The 23,315-nt window shown below is 31.0% G+C and overlaps 4 protein-coding genes across 5 annotated transcripts; 2 read left to right on the top strand and 2 right to left on the bottom strand.

Annotated features, from left to right (window-relative positions):
- The first annotated feature begins 1,050 nt into the window (after positions 1–1,050).
- Positions 1,051–4,203, top strand: LOC114162120 (zingipain-2-like). 2 transcript variants are annotated; one of them, XM_028045901.1, is made up of 5 exons: positions 1,051–1,583; positions 2,290–2,525; positions 2,620–2,760; positions 2,859–3,124; positions 4,041–4,203. In XM_028045901.1, exons 1-5 carry the CDS (start codon positions 1,103–1,105, stop codon positions 4,084–4,086), a joined length of 1,170 nt encoding a protein of 389 aa, XP_027901702.1. In that variant the 5' UTR covers positions 1,051–1,102; the 3' UTR covers positions 4,087–4,203. The 2 variants fall into 2 exon arrangements, with proteins under 2 accessions (XP_027901702.1, XP_027901701.1); XM_028045900.1 differs by having other exon boundaries at positions 4,038–4,203.
- A 304-nt stretch (positions 4,204–4,507) lies between these two features.
- LOC114164504 (putative F-box/LRR-repeat protein 8) lies at positions 4,508–6,627 on the bottom strand. The gene is made up of 2 exons (XM_028049204.1): positions 5,211–6,627; positions 4,508–4,906 (listed from the first exon to the last, which is right to left on the bottom strand). The coding sequence occupies exon 1, from the start codon at positions 6,570–6,572 to the stop codon at positions 5,226–5,228; it is 1,347 nt and encodes a 448-aa protein (XP_027905005.1). The 5' UTR covers positions 6,573–6,627; the 3' UTR covers positions 4,508–4,906; positions 5,211–5,225.
- Positions 6,628–9,260: 2,633 nt separating this feature from the next.
- LOC114162706 (protein RICE SALT SENSITIVE 3-like) lies at positions 9,261–11,663 on the bottom strand. Its single transcript, XM_028046666.1, has 7 exons — positions 11,323–11,663; positions 11,170–11,223; positions 10,953–11,093; positions 10,698–10,809; positions 10,557–10,598; positions 10,420–10,476; positions 9,261–10,342 (listed from the first exon to the last, which is right to left on the bottom strand). Exons 1-7 carry the CDS (start codon positions 11,463–11,465, stop codon positions 9,902–9,904), a joined length of 990 nt encoding a protein of 329 aa, XP_027902467.1. The 5' UTR covers positions 11,466–11,663; the 3' UTR covers positions 9,261–9,901.
- Positions 11,664–16,773: 5,110 nt separating this feature from the next.
- Positions 16,774–22,764, top strand: LOC114196078 (protein DCL homolog, chloroplastic). The gene is made up of 3 exons (XM_028086595.1): positions 16,774–17,238; positions 17,320–17,434; positions 22,260–22,764. The coding sequence occupies exons 1-3, from the start codon at positions 16,913–16,915 to the stop codon at positions 22,428–22,430; spliced, it is 612 nt and encodes a 203-aa protein (XP_027942396.1). The 5' UTR covers positions 16,774–16,912; the 3' UTR covers positions 22,431–22,764.
- The last annotated feature ends 551 nt before the right edge of the window (positions 22,765–23,315 follow it).

Raw genomic sequence — 23,315 nt, 5'->3', positions numbered from 1 at the left:
AATTATGTTATAAAAAATAAAATTAAAATTATAAAATGTGAATACATACGAAGAAATTATCTCTATATATTCAATTGAATACTTAAGTAGTTATAGATTCCATTGAACACTTAAATTCATGAGAAATTAAAACTTAGTTTTAACTCTCTTATTTTATTTATTTTTCATATAAAAACATCTAAATGATTATACACGTTAACAATCACGTCACCTTAATTAAAGATAAAAAAGACTCAAATTTTAAATACTAAGCAAAATATTTTTTTAATAAAAATATTCAAATTTACACTTTTTGTGTACGGTGTGGTCATATACTCAAGGAAAAAGGCACTGTAAAATTATAAACTCAAAAATTAATTGCGCTGTACAAGAAGGGCAAAATTCATACCTCTGGTGGGCAGACAACCGAGTATATATTACAACGTTTTTCATAAGAAAAACAAGGATAAAGTACGTTTTTAGAATATGAATTTTGATTCAAAATTTAAATTTATTTATGTTTAAAATTTTGATATATTTTAATTTTTAAATTTTAAAAATAAATGAATATATTATTTTTAATTAATTAAATTAATTTTTGTTAAGTGTATACATATTTTTTAGCAGATATTGTGTTAAATAAGATAAATAATTTCAATAATAATATAAAACATGTTTAATATTTAAAAATAAATTAATGTAATTAGGATAAAAAAAATTATATTTATTTATTTTTAAAGTTTAAAGATTAAAATATGTTAAAATTTCAGACAAAAATAAATTTTACCTTTGAATTAAATTTCAAACCCGAAAAACAATTCACATATATTCAAAATTTTACAATTAAAAAAATTCAGTAACATATAAGTTTTCTGATGCAAAATACTTTTGCTTATTTAAAATTGATTTATTTAGTTTGGAAGCATAGCCAGAATGGCAGATAGATAAATTAGTTTTTTCTTGCGCCTCGCCATTCATGAGCATGATATTCAAACCTTTATTTTATTCGTTTAATACCAATAATCACAGTCATCAACATATAATATAAACCATGATGACGTCTGACTTTATAAATGCCCATTTCCTCCCATTCCTGCATCACCAATTGAAACAAAAAAGGAAAATGGGGATGAAAAGATCTTCCTCGCCCAAGATCCTCATCTTGTTCTTCACAGTTTTCGCAGTGTCTTCGGCGTTGGACATGTCAATAGTCTCGTACGCCAGAACCACCAACGCCGACAAGACAGCACAGAGGAGCGACGAGGAGGTGAGGAGCATATACGAGGAATGGCTTGTGAAGAATGGCAAGGTGCATACCTCCCTCGACCAGAAAGAGAAGAGGTTTCAGATTTTCAAAGACAACCTCAAGTTTATCGACGAGCACAATGCTGAAAACCGGACATACAAGGTTGGACTGAACCGGTTCGCAGATCTTAGCAACGATGAATACCGGTCCAAGTACCTGAAAACCAAGATTAACCCCCTCAGGATGATGGCGAAGCCAAGTAACCGTTACGCCTGGCGTGTGGATGACAACTTGCCGGAATCTGTTGATTGGAGGAAAGAAGGTGCTGTGGTGAGAGTCAAAAACCAAGCAGAATGCGGTAAGTACTGTACTCTAATATTATATTATTATTACATACTTTCCTTTCTTCTCATTCTCTGTTTCTCTTCCACTGCCCTATATTATATTATATTATATACTTTGAATAATAATTTATGTATTCTATTCTCTCCCATGTTTTTCTTGAGAACGGTTTCTTATTAAATATATGCGTATTTGATGTTTTTAATATAATAGTAAAGTTAATTTAAAAATAAAGATGAAAATGATAAATTGAATTGTAAGGAATTAAAATGTCAAGTATATTTGTAAATACGATTTAAAATAGTCATTTTCTTAAACTAGTTGTTCGTCAAACTAGATTTGAAATTAAAAAAAAAAAGGTATGTTTCTGAAAGGAATACAAATTAAATGTAAGTACTTAATGTGTATAAGATCGGTATAAAACACATGTCTCCTTTCTTGTGATATGACATTTATGTTCCTAGTTACAGTTAAAATTAATTACGGTTTATATATGTTTTATCTTGGTCCTACTCAAATGAAAAAATGGATTTAGTAGTAATATTTTTGTGTACTTCTGATAAAGGCCTTTGAGACTAAAACTTTGGTAAAGTTTTAAAAGAAGTTTTGGATGGTATTCATCATGGCTTTCTTTATCTTATTTTCGATGTTAATGGAACCGTGTACAAACTTAAAACGTTAGTTTTTATCTTCATGTCTAAGTTATTGTTTTTTTGATACAGATGGTTGCTGGGCATTCTCAGCAATTGCCGCAGTGGAAGGGATTAACAAGATAGTAACAGGAAATCTAACTGCATTATCAGAACAAGAACTGTTGGACTGTGACAGAACAGTAAATGCAGGTTGTAGTGGCGGACTTGTGGATTACGCCTTTGAGTTCATTATAAACAACGGTGGCATTGACACCGAAGATGATTACCCCTTTCAAGGTGCTGATGGTATATGCGATCAAAATAAGGTTAGTTTTTAACTTTATTGTTTCATAATTGGTAATGTTTCCATTCCAATAGTTTCTTGCTATTGCTTATATACTTTTTTTTTCTTATCTTTAGCAAAATGCTAGAGCCGTTACAATTGATGGTTATGAACGTGTTCTTCCCTATGATGAGTTAGCCTTGAAAAAGGCTGTGGCAAATCAACCGGTGAGCGTTGCCATTGAAGCATATGGCAAAGAGTTTCAGTTATATGAATCTGTAAGTTTCTAATGAATTTTATCTGAAAAGTATATAACCTACATTGCTTCTTGATTCCTGGAGTCATATAATGAATTTATTTGTCTGAATTTTACTAGGGTATATTCACAGGAACATGTGGCACTTTAATCGATCATGGTGTTGCAGCTGTTGGTTACGGTACAGAAAATGGAACTGATTATTGGATCGTGAAGAATTCATGGGGTAATAAATGGGGAGAGGAAGGTTATGTAAGAATTGAACGCAACATAAAAGAAGACAGTGCAGGGAAATGCGGAATTGCGATTCTGTCATTTTATCCCATAAAGAGTGGCCAAAATCTCTCAAACCCCGTCAACTTCAGAAACCCACTGGGAATTTACAGGTAGGAACAAGATTAACTTAAGCAAATGATGACAAAGTTTGTTCTCATTTTCGGTTTTTATATCTTTCTGTTAAAAAAACAAAGACCACAAATGTTTGTGGGCGAATCAATGATATGCCATTTCACTCTACCGTTGGATGATGCTTTATATGTGGTATAAATCTCAACCAGCAAACATGGGTTTTGTAGACCGTCATGAATAAAAGTTTATATATAAAAAACTTAAGGGCAGTTGGCTTTACTTATAATGATCATTGATTTTGCATAATTCTTTTTAGTTGTAAATCTTATGCGATTAATATATTTTTTACAACATAAAAACTAATTTATTAGTGTGGTGTTAGGTCGAATATCAACTTAATAAATAAATTCAATGTCGATTGGGTTAATTAATGAATTTGGTTTAAAAAACTTTTAATCTTACTTTATGCAATGTTAAAATTAAGGGGTTGTGTGATGTTATGTTCAGTACTGATTGGATCGATAAGTCTAATACCAATTGATATGATAAGTAAAATATTGACTCAAATCATTCAAATGGTTATACATAAAAGATAAAGGGTAGAATCATAAAGAAGACATAATCTGAAAAATAGGAAAAAAAGACATATTACTTTGAGTGATTTTAACCAATCGGTTCAATAACTTTTTTTGTTATAAATTTGCACTCAATAATCAAAGAATGTTAACTTTTTTTGTACAGTAACTCTTGATAGTTATTGTCAATTTCTATAATTATAAATTCTATATTAATTGAGGATATTTTGAACCACTTTTTGCGAGTTTTAACCTCTAAAGGAAAAATATTTTACAATATTAAAATAAAAAATATTGCATGATTTATTCTCTTTTTTTTTCTTGTAATTCTAATTTAGTTTCTTACTTCTCTTTTGTTTATACTTATATGAAATAGCAGGAAGACCTATGAAATAGCAGGAAGACCAAATAAAAGAGAGTTTTAGGATGTGTTCTCTTGGTAAGATGGTAGGACAAGGAGATTGCGAAGATTGATTTGAGTGGGTGAATATATGTATTATTTGAGTGGATTTAGAGAATAAAATAAATGAATTTGGAGATGATTTTTTGAAAATGAGTAATTTGATTAATATGATAGATTAAAAAAAATTGTAGAAATAAATAAAATTAGAAGTTTAGCAAAATACCCTTGATGGTAAACATAGAATGAAATGATAATTTGATGTGATAAAAATATTAAAAATATAAAATATAAATTTAATAAATTTGTTAAAAAATTTAGTAAAATTAAATATCACCCACCACAATCATTTTTAACTCTGGCCAACTCCTCTACAAACTAACAGGTCAAGGAATCCGAACAAAATGAATCACGCACACAAAATCAGTTACGTAATTAGTGTCACAGCACCAACACCGGTTACCACCGGTGCACAACTTAAACAACACCGCACCAAAAGTACCAGATACACACACTCACACACAACATCAGTTATGTAACCAACCTGTACATACACTCATCACCTTATTTCATACACACTGATTTACACACTCAATGATAATCAACACTTGTTCATACACAATAACACAACACTACTCACCTAAACCTTCAATCACACAACACAAAATTACATTTCAAATGTACAGCACCCAAACTTTCAAAAAATTTATACGAACAAGCACAGAGACGCATGTCAAGGTTAAAGTGGTAAAATAGGAACTATCACCCTCAAATCTTCACATTCCAGTGAGGTGAAATAATTGTTGTATCCCACAAATCAGCACTCAATTATCATCACAGATCACCTGAAGATAACAGATAACAGAGACTTTTAAGAATTAATTGTACCATATTCTCCATGAAACAAAACGCATACTCATCACTGATCACTCGTTTCGTTGATAATAAAAATATATTAGCTTCACTTAAATTCTTACCGAGTATTTTATATTTTTATGTTAATATTTTGTTAATCTTTTAATTTAAAATATATAGATAGAAACTAATTTACAGATTTTAATATTCTAAGATATATTAAAAAAAATTAATATATAAAATTTAAAAAATTCAGCATATGAATAACAAAAAAAAAAGATCTAAATCTCTAACCTAATTTTATCCTTTTTAATTGATACACCAGTCCGATGTTTGGGTGACCTCTGCAAATGGATCTGGTATTATAGGGCTGGGAATCTCCGGCAAGGATTGGAGGGTGCATTTTACACGCACTGTTCTCTGCCCACACTCCACCTCTTCCAAATCCCTGTCTCTCACCCCTTCACACTTCCAAACCTCCACTATCTCCAACTTCGGACACCCCCCACCCAACAACAACGCCCACACCCCCTCATCAGAAATAGGGCAATCCTCCATGTACACTTCTCTCAGAGCTTCACATTTCTCCGCCATGCAATTCATCTCACTGTCACCAACCGTCTCACTTCCACACACACCTAATTGCTCCAAACCCTCGCAATTTGAAACCAACATTTCAAAACACTCTTTGCTCGGATTCAACCCAATCATAACCAGTTGTTTAAGATTAACACAATACTCAGCAACACCCATCAAACCTATGCTACCTATTTCCTGCATGTCCCACCCAACACGCAGTTTTCTTAAACTCTTGTTGCAACCTTTTGCCACTGCAACCAGTCCTTCGTCGCTGCACTTAGGTGATCTTATCAGATGGAGAACTTCTAAATTCGAACATTTTGCAATCGCTTCCAAACCAATATCGCTGATTTCTAGCAAGACGAGGTGGAGTTCCACTATGCCAGTAACCTCATTCGTCAACACATGAAAAAGCCTATCCCAGTCCCCGTCGCACCGAACAAGCTTCAATACCCGCAGATTCTTGGCGCCGATAAAAGGATAGAATAAAACTGTGTCCTTGAGAGAAATGGCTCTGAGTTTCGGCTTTCGCGGTGCAACAGCCCACTCGTTTTCTGTTCCACGAAAACCGTCTATGGAGAGGTCTTCCAGATCCTTGCAGTGATGCATAAATGCGTGCATGCCTCTGCCTTCCGAAAAGTAGGACCTTAACTTAATCTTCTTCAAAGCCTTGCAATTCCTAGCGAGGAGTTCAAGGTATTGGTCGGTGAGAAAGCAGGGAGCGTGGACTTCGAGGCGCGTGAGATTAGGGCAGAGTTGGGAGATATGGATGACGGTTTGGGCGTTGATGGTCTCTTCTTCTTCTTCGTAGCCGACATATCTGAGAATGACTTCGGTGACGGTATTGAAGCGAAGGAAAAGAGAGGGGATGAAGCCAGAGAGATCTGATTCGGCGATGAGGGAGAGCGAGTGACGGTTGTCTCCGTCCACCTTCAACCACCGCCGACACACAAGCGAACAACTGTTGCGATCGACGGTGCCAAGTAACCGGAAAACGGAAGCCAAACAGTCGTCGTTAAGGTCATCAATATTGGTAAGTAAGCGTTTAGGCTTTTTGGAAGGGTAATCGTAATCCATTCCGTTGAAACCAATAATTAACTATTTCACTATTTGCTCCCTCCTTCAGAAAAATATATAGATTTTCTAAAATCCGTTTTCATAGTAAGTAACAGATCTCACTCTCATATAGATATATTTAATAAATAGGAAGCTTTGAAAAAAAAATGTTTGTCATCAGATATTTCAAATATTCAATTAGTAATGGAAGGTTTTATATATATATATATATATATATATATATATATATATATATATATATATATATATGTTGAGCCACAAAATTGATTAAGAACAAGACTATAATCAGATATACTGAATGCACCACCTAAATAAAAAATTTAATTTTTTATTATTATTTATATACTAATTTAATTTTCATATTCTATATATTTATAACAATATATAAAGAGAATTTTCTTTTTATGTCAAGTTTTAAAATATCAATTTTACTTTTTAAATATAATAATTTATTAAACTTTTAAAAATTGACTGTTAATTTTACAAAATTTTTATAAAATTGGCTATAACTATTTTTTTTTCTTCTTTTTTATTTATCAATGGTTATTCTTTCGCGCTGCACCGGTATTACTTAATGTTTATTTTGTGATTTTACAAAAGCGAACGGATATACGATGTGGTTAACAAGTGGGCTCACAACACAGTGTATTGGGTTTGGGTCGATAATGAATTGACTGACCCATTCGAGTGGATATTTCTTTCTGCACCATTTTGTTTTCTTCCTACACACTATAATATTTAAAAGTTTGCGCCTCCATAGTGTCTTCTAAATTTGTATAACAAATTATATAATTCATAGTGTTTTATTTTTTTTAATTTGTATAAGATGATGAACAACAATAAAAATAATAATAATAATAATTTGCAGAAATCGTCCTTTTAAAAGAATCCAAGATTCTAAGAACTATAATTTAAATATTTACTGAGTATTTTATATTTTGATGTTAATATTTTGATCATCTCCTAAAATACATCGATAAACACTAATTTACTAATTCTAATGTTCTAGAATATAATAAAAACGATTTTAATACATCAACATTAATGCATTTTAAAAAATCAGCATAACATAAAAATATCTAATAAAAAATCGAAATTTCTTACCTAACTTTATCCTTTTAATTGATACACCATTCCAATCGCTCTCAGTCCACCGTCTCAATTTCAGGGCACTTTTTTAAACAATCCCATATCTTCTTTTCACATCTGTAGTATAAGAGATGACTCATATATTCTTCACATAAAAATTCATAATCAAATGAAACTATATTCTAAATCAAAATTACTTAATGTAATTAGAATAGACTTTTAGGCTATAAAATTTAAAATATTATTTTAAATTACATAATTTGTGATATAATTTCTGAACTATAATGTAACTCTAAATTAAAATCTGAAATATGATTATACGATTATATAATATAGTGTAAAATTTAGTTTCATATTACACGATCTCTAAAATTGTATTCTTTATTATATAATTTGAAACCACAAATCAAAACTATAGTATGGATCATTCAATCGGAACTCAAAAAAAAAAATACTTTGAATTGCTAAACCAGAATATAGATTTTAAAACCCAATTGAAGCTACCTAAATCGTAAATCATTATTAAAAATAACAATTACAAACTTCTGAAAGTAATAAATTCATAATGCATTTTCATATAAACTTCTAAACACACACATAATATAATATCTAACTACAACCACTTCATACATAAAATTGATCAATAATAACACCAAAAACCACAAGATAGTCCTCATATACTTCAAAAAATTTCAACTTCGCATCTCAGAAATCTTAATCTCATATAATCTCAATACTTGTTGTCTAACTCCAAAACCCAAATACAAATCAATATTTCAAATAAGTTGAAAAAACAAGTTAGTAATTTCTTTTACTTCAAAGGCTTGTTAGTAATTTCATTATTATTGCGTAAAACTGTATGCAAAATTGCAACAACCACATTATTATCAGGATAATCATTTATCATTTATAGAAAGATAAATGCAAAACTTATCTTTATAGGATAATTCATGTATAACTCAATTGTTGTTTAAAAGTTTACGGGATTAAGAAATTAGGATTTTAATTGACACTTTTTATTCACTGCGATGTCATATTAGTTAATCGCATCAAACATTGAATGAGACAAGGATGAAAGACTTGATAATCATAAAATAGACTAGTGTAAACACAGGCGCGATACGCATTTTTTGAATTATATTAATAATTGATGATATTGTAATGTTATTAATTTAATAAACAAAATAAAAGTATATTTATAAAAAATAAAATAAAATGTACGGAGAAAATAAGAGAAAAATAACTGTTGATGAATAGTAAGAGAAAAAAGAAAAAGGAGATAAGTAAATAATTTTATAAAAACTTGTATAATTTTTAAAAATTTAATAAATAATTAAATTATAAAGGGTAAAGTTGGAATTATGAAATGTGAACACAAAAGAGGGAATCCCCTTTATATATAGTTATAGATAACACACCAACTTTTTTTAAAAAAAATGAATTTTTAAAATGCCACCCTGATATGTAAATTCATTCTTAACATGTATTAAATAAGTTATTTTCAACCAAACATTAAGCCTAGAATAGAATGATAACCATTCTATAGAGGCACTGTATCTAACTAGGAAGAAGCAGTGAAGTTTAACGTAAGGCACGGTATAAATGCGACCTGATGAGATAGTAATTCCTGACAAGAATATCTAACAAAGTGTGTCTCTGAGAGTTTGTGTACACATGAATTCACACACGTAACTTTCACACACTCGAGTTGTCAAAGAAACAGTACTGTGTTGGGGACCAGGGCTCAAATACCAATTGTCGCCCAGAGCAGCTTGACGTTGAGTTCCTCACTTCAATTATCACTCTCTTCTTCCCTCTCCTTTTCAACACAGCCCCACCAGATGGAACACCACACTTCAAACCCTACCCCACCACGCTATTCTCATCTCTAACCACACACCCTTCCTTTATTTGTTCATCTTAATACCACATTATTTCCTCTTTAATTTTCAATTATTGCGTGCTATTAACTTTCTAGCAGGGAGTTAGGCAGCATCAATATCTTTTTGACATGATACAAAAAGTTGCACTGCTTAATCAAGTTCTGTTCTAGATAATGTCTGCTTTGCATTCATCATTACATAAATGCGCGCAGAAAGAAACAGCAACAGTGATCGCTATGATTGATAGATTGTCGGCCACCAATAAACATACCACAATACATTGTGGTCACGACAGAAAAATAAATAGCTTACCATTTTCTTAATCTATGCTAACTACTCTGATTAAGAGTCATTACGCTACTTGTTCAAGGAAGGAACCTTTCCCTTGTGATCACCGTCATGGGTAGGATAAAATTCGCAGTCCTCGATCTTCACTCTCTCAATAGTGCTGCTCTGCGTCCCAGAATCAGGGACTTGATTATGCAGTGGGATTCCAGATGGTAACTTGGATAGCAAAGCTCCAAAACTGCAAGGCATGGTTGGTAATGGTAACGGTAATGGTAAAGGTAAAGGTGGAGAACCTGAACAAAGAGATGGTCCTGGTGCTCCAATTTGAGGGTTGTTGTTCCAGGTCATTTCATATGGAGGCATTCCATTGCTTTCTATGAAACTGGGCTTCACAATGTATGGATGTTGGATGGGTAGATATGATCTTTGAATACCAAACACACCCGGTATGCTTTGAAGGTAGCTGAATTGTCTTTGTATGCTGATCACCAGATTCAGGTCTTCTGCAATCTGAAGAACTTGTGAACTGATGATTAATAATTTGGAGATTTTGCAAAAATGGAGGGGTGAGAAAGTGATGCATGCACCTTGTTAAAAGAACCCAATTGCACAACGCCTTCTCTCACTGCTATTATCACTATACTCTACCAAAGTGAATTTTTATAATCGTTATAAATCATGAGCTTTTTGTACTGTGAGAGTTTGTGAACGGATTTTTACCAACCTGAATGCCTGAATTGAACTGAGACTCCCATGCCTTTGGTTGCTGTTAGGTAAATACAATGAATATTAAAAACAGAAAGAAAGGGGTTAAGAAATATATTACACAGTTGAATTATTTCTGTTTATAACAATGACTTCTTACAGGCTCTACTGAAGTGTTCCATGTAGCAATATAACTGGCTTCACACTCATTGTTGTGACTCTCGTTGTAAACCCATTTGTGACTATTATCTGCGGCAACTTTTCCCACTAGTCTGCAGAATTATAGAGATCAAAATATAGATTATTTTGCCCCTCGTGCTTCACTTGAAATTCGCAATGCTAATTTTGGAAAACAGAGGAAAAGATAACGAATCTTGTTATGGCAAGAAAATGTAAAGGTAACGTCAACGCTCACCCCTCTCCATAATTGTAAACCTCGTGCGACATTTTGAAGAATACGTCAGCTCCAAATCTACCGTTCAAGTAACCACCACTACCACTCTTCCTCTGTTCGCATTCGTTGAAATCGCAGAACCCATCTTCCCAGACAAGAATCCTAACCAAGGAAACCTTGATAAAAGAAGAACTCTAGAAAAAGGTAACATGTGCATAGTTGCATACAAAATTATTACCAGTTCCTTTTATTTCCTTTGGAGAGATCAAGCGCAGTTCCTCCAAATTCCCACCTGAAAGCAGACAAAAGAAAACTCATGGGCAAGCACATGCATTTGGTTATACTGTTTTACATTGTTGTGTGTAGTGTAGCACATGCATTTAGTAATGACCTTGGAGGAGGAAAGTTTCGAGGCAGTATCCTCCAGAAGACAGCATAAACCCACTTAGAAGAAGTGGAAGAGTTGGGAGAAGTGCAAATGGTTCTGAGAGTCTGCTGCAAGAGACAGTTAAGCAAAGGTAATCCACTTTCCATCTTCCACGGACAAGGAGTAAAGAGAGTGGGGAATGAATGGGGGCAACAACATTAAAATTTAAAACCCAAAATGCAAACAAAGTGAGAGAATGGTACCATCTGGCTGGCCTCTTGCAGCCACCAAACACTCACACACACACACCCTTGTAAAAGACAATTCAACTTCTTCTAATTTTACTGTGGGACCTTAACCTTCACATTTCCCTTTCCACTTTCGATGATTGGTCAAGGCATTTATAACAAAATTTATATCCTGAGACTGAATTGGTTAGAGTTTGATATTTCCACTGCAACTTCCCCTTCATCTGCGTAATCAATATTGAACCGGTGAACTCATTTTTATGTAAAATATCACTGAATTCCACTCTCGACTAATAAGATTTTGAATAAATTTAATCTTTTGATACGTCAGAAAAAGGTAATTAGAGTTAAATGTAGTGACGGGGTGTCCCACTATTACCTATAGGAGGCGTCTACTTGTGTTGTCTGTGGTGGGAGTGGTCCTGTTGTTGGATGAGAATTGATTTCAGCACTTGTGTTGCACGTAGTAACAAAGTGGCTTTTCTTTTGGGGCATGGACCCTCTAAACATGGGGTCATATAACCCCTTGTTAACTTAATATTACCTACGACTTAAGTGTTGTACTTGGACAAAAACCACAAGCTAATTTAAGTCATTCAATATATTAATAAACATTGATTTTTTATATTTAAAATATTAAAAATTATTTTAATATATCAATATATTTTCAGAAGAGTACCAAAAATCAGAATCCAAATTCCTTACCATCGTGGATCTAACTTTATCCAATATAGCTCCCACTCCACTGCCTCAATTATTTCAGGACATTTTTTTTTTTAAAACAATCCCATATTTTCTTGTCACAATCCCATAAGAAATGACTGATATATTCTTCATATAAAAATTCATAATCAATTTGAAACTATATTCTAAATCAAAATTACTTAATGTAATTAGAATAGACTTTTCGGTATAAATTTTAAAATATTAGTTTAAATTACATAATTTGTGATATGATCTCTGAACTACGTAAAATATAGTTTCGTACTACACAGTCTCTAAATTTGTATTTTTTATTTTGAAACCACAATTCAAAATTATAATATGGATCATTCAATCGGAACTCTAAAATTTAACTTTGAATTGCTAAACCAGAATATAGATTTAAAAACCCAATTCAAGTTACCTGATTAGTAAACCATTATTAAAATAACAATTACAAACTTCTGAAAATAATAAATTCATAATGCATTTTCATATAAACTATTCCAAAACTTACTCATTGAAATAACAATTACAAACTTCTAAGAATAATAAATTCATAATGCATTTTTATATAAAATATTCCAAAACTTATTCATGTAATCCAGAATATCTTATAACTTCATTTGTCTTATAACGAAATGTGTTTTTAATTTATTTTATGTTTTTATCAGTTGATACAAAATCATTTAGCTAATATATAAGTCTCTCTCCAAGCATTGACAGATCTTATCTATATTGTTGAAAGAGTCAAAATATAATTTACTATAATGATAATTACAATAAAAAATAATCACACAGATTTAAAAGGATGATATTTTGTTCCTTAAGATTTTTAAACTCATTAATAATTAGGACTAAAATTTTTTGCTACTTCCCTTTTGATGTAAATAATTATATTGTTAGTAAAAATCTTGAAAGACTCTTTTAATTGAAGAATTGAACCATTAGTATCATGATTCAATGATTCATTATATGTGAATAAGTTAAATTTGTCTCGTATTCATCTTTACGACTAACTTATCTTTTATTACTTTAAAAAAATTATTATATTTTTTTATTCTTCATCAATATATTTATTTATAAAAAAAAAGAGCGCAAGATAATTTATCATAATCTAATCAAAGATTGAGAGACATAAGTACTAAAAGAAAAATCTATAATAATCAACATATAATTAATAATCGGTTATGAAAGAACACATAGTATAATATTTTTTTCTTTTATATTTATCAAAAATGAATTTATAAAGATTCATGAGATAAAAATTAAAATTAATTATTAAACTAATATTTCACTATTAGGTGAGACAATAGAGTTTTTTTTTTCAACAATGGGAAAGAACATATAAGAAATGAGAGTATAAATAATGAACATTTTTTCCTTTAGAAACAAAAAGAAAACATTGAGGATAGAAGACCACAACATTGTTTAAAAAGCTCAAAAGATAATGAAAGATAAAATAAAAAATATCTTAATAATTTTTATTCTTTATTATATTTAATTTTGTATTTTTATTTATTAACGTTAAATATTATATTTTATAAAAGAAATACAAAATATTTAAAAATAATTCTCATCAATTTTTAATATATTACAAATAATTTAAAAAATATTTAAAATTTTTGACTACATACAATTTAAAAAATAAATCACAACTATATACAATTTAAAAATTTTTTATACAAAAATTAAAAAAAAAAATCAAAATTTTTGGAGGGCCATGTACTCCTAGTCCCTCCTATAACATCCATCCTATTAAGTTTTGCTTTTATTTATTTTCAAATATTCAAAACATTTTTAATCTTTTTTATAATTAGTTCTTCGTGTTAATTTTGACAATTAGTTATTCAACAAATAAACTGTTATAGACTTAATAAAATATTTTATAACCCAATCATCATATAATTACAAAATTTTTCGTATGTGTCACGAAAATAATTACAAATAAATAAAATATAATGGTGTTTTATTTTTTAAACCGAATCTTTTTAATGTTTATATATTTTATATTAGAGATTTCAAAATGAATTATGATGGGAGTCAATTTGATTTTTGGGTTATATTGAAAAAAAAGTTTTTTATTTAATTTTGTCACAATTAATTCGGTTTGAAGCATAATTAACAACTTTTTATTATTTTTCTTAAAATTTTTATTATAATTATTTAATATATATTCCTTAATAATATTAAATGAACATAATTATTTTCATAATATTCAATAATATGTACATGTTATTTTCATTGTAAATACAATTATAGTATTAATGAATTTCATTAAATTCAATAATATATATATATATATATATATATATATATATATAAACAATAATTAAATATAATATAATTTATCAATTAATGATATTATTAAACTATAATCTGTCGATAAAAATATTTCTAGTCATGTAAATCGATATTTAAAACTTTATAAGTACTAAAATAATGTTTAAATAATATTTGAAATTTTTGAATATTTAATTTACTTATATGTTAAATTATGTTATTTTAAATAGGTAAAGATTGGCCACTCATCTTGATTTTAGCATTAATAACCGATATTTTAACACATTCAATTAGCAATTGAATGTTATATATATATATATATATATATATATATATATATATATAATTATATATGTTTATAATTAGACATATGCTTATTATTATAAAATGGTAAAATATTAGTTTTATATAAAATGTCAAATTATAACAGTAACATTATTTCTCCTGTCCATGTCGAATTCCAACATCAATTCGTCAGCAACGTTCTCCCACCTTCCTAAATCCACTAAGCATTATTTTCTTCTGGCAAGGCAAGCACATCCACCCCAACCCAACACCCGTACCATCATTGTTCCATCGCATTACACTCTTAACCTCACTGATATCCACACAGTAGTCTCGGATTTCAGCAACTACTATAGAACCCTAATCTACACCAACCCCATTTCACACTATCACTATGCATCTTATCACACTAACAACAAAGCAAACAATCATCCTAATTCCTTTAACTTCATATTCAAAACAAACCAATCCCAAAATCACACATATATAACAACCATAATCTATTAATATTAATGATCCACCAAGATGGTTTAATTTGAAAGGGTTGAATGATTATATGTGTAAAAATGATTGGTGATGGTAGTAGTATGTGATATAGGAAAGAATATTCGCTAATGATTTGTTATATGTATTTAACTTTATGATTATACGAGTAGTTATGAAGTTATGCATAATTTGTTTATTATTATGGCAAAATATAATGTAAAATAGTGGTTTTATGTAAATATGTTTATAATATAATTTTATGTTATCATTTCTATAATACAATATAATAGTTGATTGTATAATAAATTTTTATTTCATAAACAAATTTGTTTTAATAATATAAAGTTTTAATTTGTAATGGATGGGTAGAAAAGTGTTTTGATAAAAATAAAAAACGCTGGGAAGGAAGGAGAAAAAATTAATATTTTCTACAATGATAAAAGACGAATTATACTTTTAGACGAAATTTATATTTAAATAACCAGATAACCAAGTTTCGTTTTTAAGAAGAAAAAAAATAAATTAAGTGATGAATCCAACAACATTAGTATGTGTAATGAGAGAAGTGTGAATAGTAACAACTATCAACAAAAACATAATGAATGATTTTGCAAAAAATAATTTGCATGACCACTTATTGTATGCCAAAAGCATAATCAATGAATCAACAAGGCAGTGATGTATATTAAACTAACATAACCAATTATAGATACAAGCATGATATGTTTTGACACATAATTTATTAAGATATAATCAAATATACTCAGTTGTTATGCACCAACTTCTCATTATGTTCATGCACCTAAATAAACATTTACAATTTTTTTCTTATTAATTGTATACTAATTTAATTTTCGTAAACGGATATCCGATTCCGTTAACAAGTGGGCTGACAATAAATTGTGTTGGATTGGAGTCTATAATGGACTTGACTGACCCATTATGAGAGAAATTTCTTTACGTAAATGCATGTTTTCTTCGTACCCCTCACGTGTTTAGTGAAATAATTTGGTTAGACCTTATTAAAAATTTGATACTATTTTAAATCTATATTACGAATAGTTTGATTTGATATATATTTTGTATTTATATTATTTAAAAAATTTGTATTATGAATTATATAATTCAAAATACAAATTTATATTATGAATTATATAATTTTTAATGTATTTTGTATTTTAGATTATTTTTTAAATTTATATTACGGATTAATCTAAAGCAAAAGTTTGTATTATAAACTCTATAATTCAAAATGTAATTTATATTTTAAATTATTTTTCAAATTTACGATCTAAAATGTAAATTTAAATTATAATTTTTATCATCAACTTTGATTTTGATCTGTATCTTAAAATTGTATTACGAATCGGATAATTCAAAATATAATTACATTTTGAATTGTACACTTACGAAAATATTTACGGATAGTCCGAAACTATAACTAAAACACAATCAAAACTACACACAATTTTTTTTATCAATTTCAGCAGGGCTACAATTGAAATTTTAGGAAGTATGGTACAGGGAGAAAATATGGGGTGCAGGAAGAAATTCCCACTACGAGATTATCAGCACTCACCACGTCACCATAAACCAAAACCCCATAACCCATGGCTGCTCCTCTTCTTCTCAGACAGGCTCTCCTCCTTCGAGTTTGTTTCCATAACGACCAACGCTTCACTGCCGGAGCTGTCGCGGCGCGTCACAGGCCGTGGTGCAGCGTCACCGCCAGCTTATCGTCGGACGAAGCCGACGAGAAAACAAAATCTGGCGGCATTAGCAACCACTCCTTTGTGCGGAAAGCTCAGTTCCCGACAAGTCAGTCGCGGTGGGAGGATGACCCTGATTACCGGAAGTGGAAGGACAAAAAAGAGGAGATTCTGAAGGACATCGAGCCTATCATTATGCTCGCCAAGGACATTCTCCACTCCGAAAGGTCGCTTCCGAATTTCATTTCTACAAATATCTCAAGTTGATTTTATTTGTTGTTTATTATATTATGTGTCTCACACTGCAGGTACGTGGACGGAGCGCGATTGAATATGGAGGACGAGAAAGCGGTTGTTGAGAAGCTTCTTGTGTACCATCCACAGTCTGAAGATAAGGTTGGATGTGGCCTTGAATCCATTATGGTAAGCGCGCGGTCTGAATAATTGCGTACGTCGTCGTTTTATAATAGAAATGCTGTTTGTGATGCGAATGTATCATTACTGTGGTGCTTTACTATTGCTTATCTTATCAGTTTGCAACTTCTGACTGTAGTAGTTGTTTCTAAGTGCTTGTTATTTGTGACTGGTTAAAAACTACTTAAAATATTCCAATCGTGCAATTTTTTCTGTTTTTATATCATACTATGGCAAATGTGAAGATTGTATGTTTCTCACCCTTTTAATATTTAAGTAAACGTCTTTTAACCTGAATTTTAATTTACACATCATTGATAAGCCTTTCTAAGACTTTCGTTTCATCATGTTTGGTGGCTTGTTTTCATCTACACCCCTTGGACTATTTTTTTTTTTTTTCGTTTTGGAGGGGGTGTATCTGTGACAAGTCACATGACATCACTTTAACAAGGATGTCCAAGCTTAGTTTGAGCACAGTGGTGGTTGCTCTGTGAGCTGTTAGAACCTGCGTAAAACGGTAAAACCATGGTTCCTGAACTGGCAGGTAGACTTGTGGTTTACTTCTGTAAGATACTGAAATCCATTAAACGTTCTCCACAACTGCCAATAAGGTTTCACTCAACTGCTAAGATTGAACAATGTCCACAATCCACTAGAAGGTCCTGGGTTCATCCTTTCTGGTTTTCTTTCCATGAAAGGTCGTTGTAAGTACTACTGCAAGACTTTGCTCAGTCATCTGGCTTATCTTGTCCTTACAATAGGGCCTCTTCTCCCAAACGTTTTTTTCTGCCAAAAAACAAAACCTATATATTGGCTCCTTTCATGTTGGTTTATGACATTGTTCCTTTGTTTTGTTTGGCTGTTTTAGTCTCTCTTTTTTTTCTGCACTATGTTGCCAATGATGGTGTAAATTTTGGTGGTGAGTGAAAGAGATAGGCAAGTTGTCCTTTGGGTTAGCAGGGTTAAGCTATGTTAGCAAAAGAGGAGAGTGGAGAATCCAAAATATACTTTTAATTTGTTTGGCTGGAATAGGTTGCCTACTCTGTTGTTACCCGGACTTAATAGAGCCAAGTATTATTATTCCCTTCAATTTACCCAATGTTACTGTTCATGGCATTTAAACAGCTACTAATCAGTTCTTTGAACCATCCCATGGCTTCCAAGTTCACCATATCCTCACATATATCTATCTAATGTTTTAGTTTTGAATTAGGGATGTTAAATCAAAATGATGAAATCAACTATTGTAACCCTTAACCGTCTAAGCTAAAGATGAGGGTTTGATTCTCGCCACTTGCTTATAATCTATATTTATTTTATTTAAATCTATCTTTTTCTGATAGAATGAATTTAGAATTCTTAATAATCTATGTATTTTCGTCCATTGATCCACCCCTAATCCAGACTCATTAAACCCAAACCCCTTGCCTTGATGTCAAATGTAGCCTTTGATACTTTGTTACTCTTAACAAATAAGCTTATTTATGAGAGACATTTAATCACATGATAAGACATGCTTAAATGTTTTAAACTTATATTCTGGCCCTTCATTTGATTTTTTTCAACCTTGGGTTATTACCTATGTAGCACGGATACCGACACGAATACGGGACAAGACAAGGCACAAACACTTTGACTCGTATAGTCTCCAAAATGTAGGAATAAACACATGGATATGTTTATTAGATCATTATGAATTATTTAAATTAGCAACGAATACTTATGTATTCAAAATCATCTATAAACAAGGTTTGTCAAATATAATTCTCTAAATTAATTATCACCTAATACAAAAATGAATCTAGTCCATCTATCTAACATTCAAAAAATGAAAAGAGGATTTAATTCATTTAGGACATTTCATCCCCTTCTTGACCATCATCATTGAAAAAACATTTTAATCGAGATTCATTTAAAGACGAATTAACAACTTCAATAAATTCCACATTACATGAAGATATGACAAGAGATTGAATAAAAAGAATTATCAATAATACATATATGATCTAAATATTCGTGATCATTTAAGATTTATTTCTTCTTTTTACAATCATAATAGAAATTTATGCAATAAGTTTACAAATTTGTGGGTTTTTAGAAAATCATTATATTTGTCTTTGTTACCATTGTGTTGGAGTACTGTCAAAATTATGTTCTAGACAAAAAAGATGTCTTTGAATTGGACAGTCACATATACATGTCAAATATGGGGACACACCTATTGAGAGGCATGACCAAGCTTCATAGGCTAGTAATAATTGTTGACTGGCTACCCGCCTTAAACAAACAATTAGGGCAAGTATATAGATGTAGATTGTTGTTTCCATTACCACTCACTATCAAGTTATTGCGAGTTGAACTAACCGTGAGGATAGGTGTTGATCTAGATATTCCAAAAGAAATAAAATGTGACAATGTAGTACAATGAATGGAAAGTAAGACAGTGGGAAACACACAATATGAGGTGAATAGTTAAGCAGTTAGGGATTAATTTTTTCTAACTCGTTATTCTTTGATTACCACCAATTCTTTCAATTATCATTTAAATGCACTAGAACATGTCGAATCCAATAGTTTCATGAAAACACTTTTTCTTTTATTAGAATCATATTTACTTAAATGAAACTCAATTAAAGAGAAACATTAGATTCTAATCCCAGATATCAATTTAGTCTTTTATCCAATGAACAAATTCCGTTGTAATTCAAGACCTAAGTAGTGGTGGTCAATCAAAGGAAAACATTAAGAACAAAATTATAAAGAAACAGACAGAATAAAATTGATCTAAACTCTAGAAGAGTACCTCAATTAGACCAAGGTGAAGTAGAATTCATCCTTAATTAACCTAGGGGAAGTTAGAAATACATGATAAAATGAACAAAAACAAGGAAAATAGAGATGAGAAAAGGATCATGGTAGCTGTAGGGGTTAGTCCTAGGATGAGGCTTCACTAGAAGATGGCGTATGTAATTTGGAGTAACCTCCTGCGCCAAAAAGGTCAAATTTCAGGTTTGAATTGTGTTTTGGTATTGTTATATTTAAGTATAATTGCTTAGCAAAGAACATTCAGCATCGACTGATTTTTTCACAAAAGATCAGACTGTTGTGGAGAAAAGTGTTAGGCAACTAAAAGAGAAACAGACCTGGAAATGACAAGCTTCAACATGTTGAGAAGTCTTCACTTAGCAATCATGATGGAAAATGGGATCTTAAAGAGTAAAGGAAATTTAAGATAAATTTGTTATATGCCTATAAAAGCCAAACAAACATTTAGTAAAACTCTTAATAGTAATATTTGTCCTCAATTACTCGTAACATGTTTCTGAGATTTATCAATAACCTAAGAAGAAGAAAACCTGTCTCCTGATAATAGCTGATAGTGCAAAATATACATGTAATTGCCAATAATATATTTAAGGAACTCTTTACATGACTGCTAGAGTTATAGTTCCCATCTCTTTTGTTTTTTATAAATTTAGTTCGAGCCTTGATTAGGCTAAATGTCTAAAAGCTGAAATTATGAATAGAATTTTTAAATAATTTAGATTTGCCCTTCCATTCAAGTGGATTTCTTCATCACTAGGCCAAAACTATAATATGAAAAATGCTAGTTAATTAGGATTTTTTATCAGCATGCTAGTTCATTAGTAGTCTGTTGAATAGTAGTTTCCATGAACCAATACTGTATATTTAAAATTGTAAATGATTTCTTTTTGATAAATCTTCAAATTAATGTAGAAGTTATGTCGGAACCATGTTGACATAAAGCTTCGGCCCTTTATCTACTCAAGTAAAATATTAGGTTTAATTGTATTTGAAGCTCTTTAAACATTTTCCCAATTCAATTGCAAAGTTTTATCCTTGAAGTTTTCAGATTGTTTCGAGTAACTCCATTTATCACTTTGTTATTATAGAGATTCTCTTTTGATTATTGGTGCCATTGTGCATATCATTTTATTATAAGCAAAACCATTGAGAAAAGGAGTTCCTCAAACGAATTTGATTTCTTGCCAGCGAAAAAGAATGTGTTTTTGTGGAGCTCATTGCACTGACACGGAGTAATTTATAGTTACTATAATAACTATGCGGAAAATATTGTAGAATCTAAACTAGAGTAAAAATCAAATTGCAAAAGGACCTTTTATACACTATGCACTTCTTTTAGTTTGTGCTTTGTAAGGTGTTAAGATTTTTCATTCTTTCTTACTTTCTTTGCCTTTTGAAGGAGCTGTCATCTTCTATTACTAATTTACTATCTATGTTACCTCCTCAGTTATGTCAAATGTACTTACTGTTGCACCTCTCATAAATAATACATTAGGTATATATGTGTGGATCTTTCTGAATTTTCTGATATTCTCATTTACATTTTAGCAAAATAGATATACTTTTATTATTTTATCGGCTTGTTATGTTAATTTTGATCAAATGATGTTTGTGCTAATCGGTTCTTGTTTAAATGATCCTGAAAGTATGTCCTCCAAAACGCATTGTTGTGGAATAAAGCACTTCATATTTGGATTTCGCTTCAACCTTTTACTTTCTTGTGATTGATATGATAATCAATTCTGAAGACCAAACCCCCTGCTTTCCAATTAAAAATTGGTAAATAAGGTCATTAATCTAGTAAGATGTCCATGTCCTTATACTTTACAGGGGTAAAATCCTTTATCTCATTTTATTTTTAAACTATCAACTCCTATGTATTTCACGTACATAAGATTGGAACTTCAGCCATTATTATTTTTTGGATTTTCTTGTCATTGATCTGCTCTGGGTACACCCCAAAGCGGACAAATAGTGCATGATATGGATGTGACTTTTTTTATTGTAGGTTGACCGCCATCCCCAATATCGACAGTCAAGGTGTCTTTTTGTTGTAAGAACTGATGGTGGCTGGATTGATTTCTCCTATCAGAAGTGCCTTCGGGAATACATTAGAGATAAGTACCCTACTCATGCGGAAAGGTTTATTCGACGACATTTTAAGCGTGAGAGTGGTTGATGTATATATACTGGAATTTGGTTACTTTGGTCTGCTCATAGCTTTTTACATATGCTTTTCCCCCTAATTGCTCTCTGGCCTACCTATACTGTCAATGGAAGTAGATAGCCATTGATTGACTGGGATATCAAGCTTATTATGAAAGAAACAGAGAAAATTATTGAAGTGGGCTTCACTTTGTTGACTTGTAAGTTTTGTAAAACATTTTATTGGGCACGCAAATTGGTAGTTGGGTAACTGTCTGGTTGGCAGTAAGGAATGGAATTCTGTTGTTTAATGACCTGTAATATTATAAGTTTACAAAAATTCAATGTCATTCTATAGTCTGAGCATATTTTTATTGTTGCATGGGCTTCGGCATTTGAATTTTAACCCCGTAATTTTTGGAGGATGCTTTCAACCTGAATTTGGATTCATTCCAGAGATTCAGACAATCACCATAACGAGGTAAAAAACACCCGGAACCCGTAAAAGTCTAGAAAGTGAGAAGGAAGCCTAGGGTTGTACTGCGTACCAACTCTGGATTATGGGTTTTGATTGAGGTGTCCTATATCCAGCTATATTAGTCACGGGACATTTAGTAGTAGTTGAGATCCGACATGTACATGTCGATACTCGGCAAGGGTCTTCAGTAAGAAACTCTGCACAAGTCAAAACGAAGAGAAACTATGTCTGGCTGCTTTGAGATTTTTAACTGAGTCATGTTAGTCTTGATGATAAGTCAAACATTCCAACAAATTTCCTTTCTGTTAGTATTACCGTTAGTAACATATTCCCCAGGCTAATATGGTTTATAATTTCACCAAGGGCTTAGAATCATGGCTACAAACTCAAAGGATATTTGATTCTAACCCTTAACAAGAATTTGAAACTTTAGCATCAATA

This window comes from Vigna unguiculata, chromosome 9 (assembly GCF_004118075.2).
Source record: "Vigna unguiculata cultivar IT97K-499-35 chromosome 9, ASM411807v1, whole genome shotgun sequence".
Taxonomy (NCBI): domain Eukaryota; kingdom Viridiplantae; phylum Streptophyta; class Magnoliopsida; order Fabales; family Fabaceae; genus Vigna; species Vigna unguiculata.
This window is presented reverse-complemented; position numbering and strand designations above follow the sequence as displayed.

Coding starts and splice junctions, on each gene's coding strand:
- LOC114162706 (XM_028046666.1), bottom strand. CDS start 11,465: ATGGAAAGTGGATTACCTTTGCTTAACTGTCTCTTGCAGCAGACTCTC. Junction 10,599..10,697: donor GGAACACTTCAGTAGAGCCT/GTAAGAAGTCAT, acceptor TTTACCTAACAG/CAACCAAAGGCATGGGAGTC. Junction 10,343..10,419: donor AATTGGGTTCTTTTAACAAG/GTGCATGCATCA, acceptor CAAGTTCTTCAG/ATTGCAGAAGACCTGAATCT.
- LOC114164504 (XM_028049204.1), bottom strand. CDS start 6,572: ATGGATTACGATTACCCTTCCAAAAAGCCTAAACGCTTACTTACCAAT.
- LOC114162120 (XM_028045900.1), top strand. CDS start 1,103: ATGGGGATGAAAAGATCTTCCTCGCCCAAGATCCTCATCTTGTTCTTC. Junction 1,584..2,289: donor CAAAAACCAAGCAGAATGCG/GTAAGTACTGTA, acceptor TTTTTGATACAG/ATGGTTGCTGGGCATTCTCA. Junction 2,761..2,858: donor AGTTTCAGTTATATGAATCT/GTAAGTTTCTAA, acceptor GAATTTTACTAG/GGTATATTCACAGGAACATG.
- LOC114196078 (XM_028086595.1), top strand. CDS start 16,913: ATGGCTGCTCCTCTTCTTCTCAGACAGGCTCTCCTCCTTCGAGTTTGT. Junction 17,239..17,319: donor GACATTCTCCACTCCGAAAG/GTCGCTTCCGAA, acceptor CTCACACTGCAG/GTACGTGGACGGAGCGCGAT. Junction 17,435..22,259: donor GTGGCCTTGAATCCATTATG/GTAAGCGCGCGG, acceptor TTTTTATTGTAG/GTTGACCGCCATCCCCAATA.